This window comes from Parasteatoda tepidariorum, chromosome 1 (assembly GCF_043381705.1).
Source record: "Parasteatoda tepidariorum isolate YZ-2023 chromosome 1, CAS_Ptep_4.0, whole genome shotgun sequence".
In the NCBI taxonomy this organism is placed as follows: Eukaryota; Metazoa; Arthropoda; class Arachnida; order Araneae; family Theridiidae; genus Parasteatoda; species Parasteatoda tepidariorum.
In genome coordinates this window covers 27,089,833-27,094,724 of record NC_092204.1, presented here as the reverse complement: position 1 = coordinate 27,094,724, position 4,892 = coordinate 27,089,833, and the positions used below count along the sequence as shown (strand labels likewise).

General features: G+C 28.8%; 1 protein-coding gene across 2 annotated transcripts in view; it reads right to left on the bottom strand.

Annotated features, from left to right (window-relative positions):
- Window positions 1-351: 351 nt before the first annotated feature.
- Window positions 352-4,892, bottom strand: part of LOC107453751 (poly(A) polymerase hiiragi) — a 29,626-nt gene continuing 25,085 nt past the window's right edge. The window contains exons 21-22 of one of the 2 annotated variants that reach the window (XM_043047484.2): window positions 2,840-2,962; window positions 352-1,611 (exon numbers count right to left, since the gene is read on the bottom strand). In XM_043047484.2, the coding sequence (XP_042903418.1) occupies window positions 2,882-2,962 (81 nt within the window). In that variant the 3' untranslated portion in view covers window positions 352-1,611; window positions 2,840-2,881. Of the gene's footprint in view, window positions 1,612-2,839; window positions 3,334-4,892 lie in introns of those variants that run through there. The other variant, XM_043047485.2, reaches the window with a different exon arrangement.

The following is a 4,892-nucleotide window of genomic DNA, read 5'->3' as shown; positions in this document are numbered from 1 at the left end:
TAGTTATGCAGAGGTCTTTGTGTTCAGATTGAGTTTTTTCCTTATGGAAAAAGCGTGTGGCAAGCTTATTCTACTATTTAACACTGTACCATAGATGTGTCACACGGGCATGATAACAGATTGCTAAGATGAACAATTATATCTTTTCTAAATTTAAATAGAAAAATATTTCTGTTAATTAATTAGAACTACCAAATTTCACCACTGTAAATGGTAAATAAAACCATAATTACTAATAATTTTAAATAAATATTACGTAGTTTTAGTTGTGATGAAAATTGTAATCATAAATCTTTCGCGTTTTATTAAAAAAAAAGTAAATGAAACAGTACACAAAAATACAAAACACAGTTTGCTAATTAAAAAAAAAAAACTTTATTATTATTTTCAAGACATACACTGAAAGGTTAGATGAGAGCTGATGAATTTTGAGGAAATATTTGAAAGAAAAAAAAAGTTCATGAATTTTTGAGCTTGTCTGGCAAATTCTTTCCAACATTTCAGACATGAAAACTACTATAAGGCTTATAAAAATCTAATTTTGGTTGGATAACTTCCTGATGGCACAAAAGAGAGAGAAAAAAAGAAAAAAAAAAGACTGAAAATTTCTACTCAAAGCCAATCTACACTAATATATTTCCCCTGACCCTGCAAAATAAATACATTTACAGAATATCACTATATACAAAACATGTATATTTGGACTTCATATGAAAACGCTACTATTTTTTGTACATGCTTAAGATGTGTGCCCATGGCTAAATAAACCCAACTTTACTAAAGACAAGATTGACAAATATTTGAAAGAAAGGCCATTCAAAGATAACCTACCTATATGTTTCCATTAAATATAAATTGTACTTAAAAATATTAATAGCATGGAACAGATTTGTTATAAGTCTACAGCTGTTAGGTGATACCAACTAGAATTTCCCCCTCAAATATAGGTCAACATTGAAAATAATGCCTTAAAAAAAGTGGCTTTGAAAACTAAATAATGTTCAAATTTATGTTTGGTATAGTCAAAAAATAATAAATACATTAAGACAAAGTTATAGACATTAAAGATTACTTAATCCAAATTATGGTACAATTTTGATAGGAAAGATGCTGTAGACATAACACATGCTTAGCTATAAATCATGAAATAATTAAAATGGCAAATAGCAAAAATATTAAATTGCCATTATGCTTCTAATTTTTAAAACTATAAAAAAAAAATCAAATATATACAAAATAAAAAAAAAGACTGGGTAATCTCCATTTATTTACAATACTTAAAAAAAAAAGTAATAAGTACTTATTTAAATTATTCTCCTAATAAATTTCCACATAATTGGTAAGTCGTCTTTGAAAATCCCCATTTGAACCACAGAATTAACCAAAGTAAATGAATCAAAACACACATCAATCACGGCACGCATTCATCTAATGACCCCTTTCAAAAGAGCCAAAATGTGACCACATCAGCACAACTTACACGGAATGAGTTTGGATTTAAAAAAAGAAACGAAAATATACATAAATTTTGGGTATGCCTTTTGTAGTCTCCAAGTTTCGTTCAAGAAGAGCAGGGCCTCACACCATCCACACATTTGGCTTTGAGGAACCCTAGAGAAAATGGATATACACAATATGCTTGATGTTAAAATAAAATATATTTCAGCACAAGTAATATAGCAGTTGAGGCATTTAGTTTTTTTTTTAATTAAAATTTTACCCCAAATAACCCGGTTGCTTTCCTGCATAACATACTGATTTCTTCCCATGCTATTCAATTAAAGAAGGTATTTAGAAAAACTTTTTATATGACAAGCTTTTCTAAATACTGTGAAGGTTAAAAATTTATGAAAGTGAAAAACTAAATGCCATGTGTGTATAAATATATGAATTACTTATGATAAAAATAACAAAATAGATTTTACACAAATTAAAGCTAACAATTCAATTTATGATGCATTTTCAAAACACTTTTCTATAGTATAACATTACAAAGATTTTAGATCTACAATCAGAATAGACAACTATAATATTGAATACCGGCCTAAAAGTGAACTTACCTACAGTCTTTCATTCAATTTATCAGCATCAGGATGTTTTTTTTTTCTTCAAAAAAAGCTAGAAAGAACTTTTTTAAAGAACATCAAAATTATTGCTGACAAATTAATGCCTCTTATTAAAGCAAAAATTTCTGTCAAGATCCTAATGCTGAAATTCTAACTGAAGTAGAGGGAAAACAGATAAATTTTAAAATTCTTATAGTTATTTCTAATTCTTTAATGGATAGTAACCAAATAGTTTAACTTTGAACTTTGCGCCCCTTTCATAAAATACACATTTATTAGTTCAAATAAAAAATATTTGATTTTTTTTTTTTTTAAAGAAAGCAAAACGTTTTAAAAAACTTTTTTGTAATTCCACTGACATAACTAAAATCTAAAAAGTTATAATAGTTGGCGCTTTTGTAAACAATATTTTGAGCTTAATACTGTAAATAATGTTCATTTATAATCTATTTTAAAAGCAAAAAAGAGATTACAAGAATTTATAAAATCCATAATAACATGTTAGTTTATTTAATTTTAAATTACAAACTCCCGGTAGATTAGTTACCTTTTTGTTATCCTTGTTAATACTTAGTTCTTTCCTGTTGTGTCTTGACAATTCTTTTAGTTTAAAGATAAACTTATTATTTAAACCTTAAAAATTTGTTGAAGCGTTTTATTGAACCCCTATTAATGCATATTTTCCATTCTGGATCATCACTGCATGAATATTTGTGAGTATACGACTTGGTTAACAGTAGATAAGGTGACTTTAAAATCTCAAAAATCAATACCTGTATACAGTTGATCATCAGCAATTCTACCATGCCACAAGCTCATGAATTAACAATAAGTTCTTCTTTAGTATTTTCAATTAAGCAAGGTACTCCATCACAGGAACTGCTTTCAGTATTTATCTAAAATAACACACCTAGTATCATTTTTCTTCAAGAAATGCAAATATATTTAAACACTACAACATATGGTTCAATTAAAAAAATAAGCCTATTTACTATTTATCACACATGTCTCATATATGCCCCCAGAGAAAGGAGGGTCTGAAATATCAAAATCAGTTTAACTGCTAAAGGGGGAAAAAAGTTCAATTTTTTTAAAAATTTAGTTTTATCATGCAATCAGACTGGTTTTTATGCTTTTCATTCAGTGTTTCTCATAAGTGATAAGCGGATTTGAATAGAGTTTGACACTTAAAAGTGCATTAAAGTTCTTCTTTAGTATTTTCAATTAAGCAAGGTACTCCATCACAGGAACTGCTTTCAGTATTTATCTAAAATAACACACCTAGTATCATTTTTCTTCAAGAAATGCAAATATATTTAAACACTACAACATATGGTTCAATTAAAAAAATAAGCCTATTTACTATTTATCACACATGTCTCATATATGCCCCCAGAGAAAGGAGGGTCTGAAATATCAAAATCAGTTTAACTGCTAGAGGGGGAAAAAAGTTCAATTTTTTTTAAAATTTAGTTTTATCATGCAATCAGACTGGTTTTTATGCTTTTCATTCAGTGTTTCTCATAAGTGATAAGCGGATTTGAATAGAGTTTGACACTTAAAAGTGCATACATTTACAGGCATCTTATACTTTACAGATTTTGTCATGCTTATTTTCCAATAATTATTGTTTTTGTTTCTTGCTTTAAATAAACGAAAACTATTTTTTCATTAATTTTATAGATGTAATCTTTAATGCGTTTATTTTTTATAATTATTTTTTAAAAAGGACAACTTTTAAAATAATGCATATATTTTAATGAAGTAAAATACAAAGTTTTATACCTGAGAACTGCATGTGTATATATCACGAATTATACTTGCTTTTAAGTCATAACTAATTAGCAGAGAGAAATTAAATTTTTTCAGGCAAAAGAAGTCTATCAATAGAGAAAGAAATGAGTGATACTTCAAAAAGACGTATTGGCCGGGGAATGTATCCTGTGTCAAAGAAATAGTTACAATTATCATATAATGAGATAGGAGAGTACAATTTATGTTTCGTTAGCCGTAATTCCTTAGTTAACTCTAAAAGTATCTGTTCGTCTACACGTACAAATGAAACAAAATATTTCTCCTTCAATCATGGTCTTTGAAATTGCTCAGGCACATTTCTCTTTTAGGAATTTAGTTATCTTCTCTCGTGTTTAGGACTGGGCTATAAATCGATGAATTGCGAAATATCGTTTTAAAGCATATATTGGCAGGTCGATATAAAGACCTTCGTTTAAGGCGATGCATCAGAAATCTGATTTAAGCCGCCAATAGTGACTTTCGTTTTAAGCGATGCATCAGAATTAAGCTGCCGACAGTGACACTCGTCTTAGGTGATGCACCAGAAATGCGGATTTAAGCCGTAGGTACAATACAACACTCGCGCTTTAACGATCTAACATGTGATGATCCTGCGCATTGACGAAGACAATTTTGATTTCGTCTAACTGCAGAGATGTTGATAGCGCCTGACTACGAAGACTATGTAAGTTTCGCGATGTTTTGAATGACGAAGAGTGAATTGAATCGGTACTCCCGGTTTCGTGTGAGGATCAGCATTGAAATAGCTTCTATGCATAGCTTCTTTATGCGCCATTTTTGTCTCTCGGATTTTACTTTTCTTGAAGATTATTTTCCGCTGGACTTTCGTTATTTTGTGATCGCTGTGCACTTTAATTCACCGGATTTAACGATTCTTGTAAATTATTTTCAGTAAGACTTTTGCTACTTAGCAATTGTTTCGTTGTGCATTAATTTGTCACTTTTTTTCTTTTCTGATTTTTTTTTTTTTTTTTTTTTTTTTTTTTTTTTTTTTTTTTTTTTTTTTTTTTT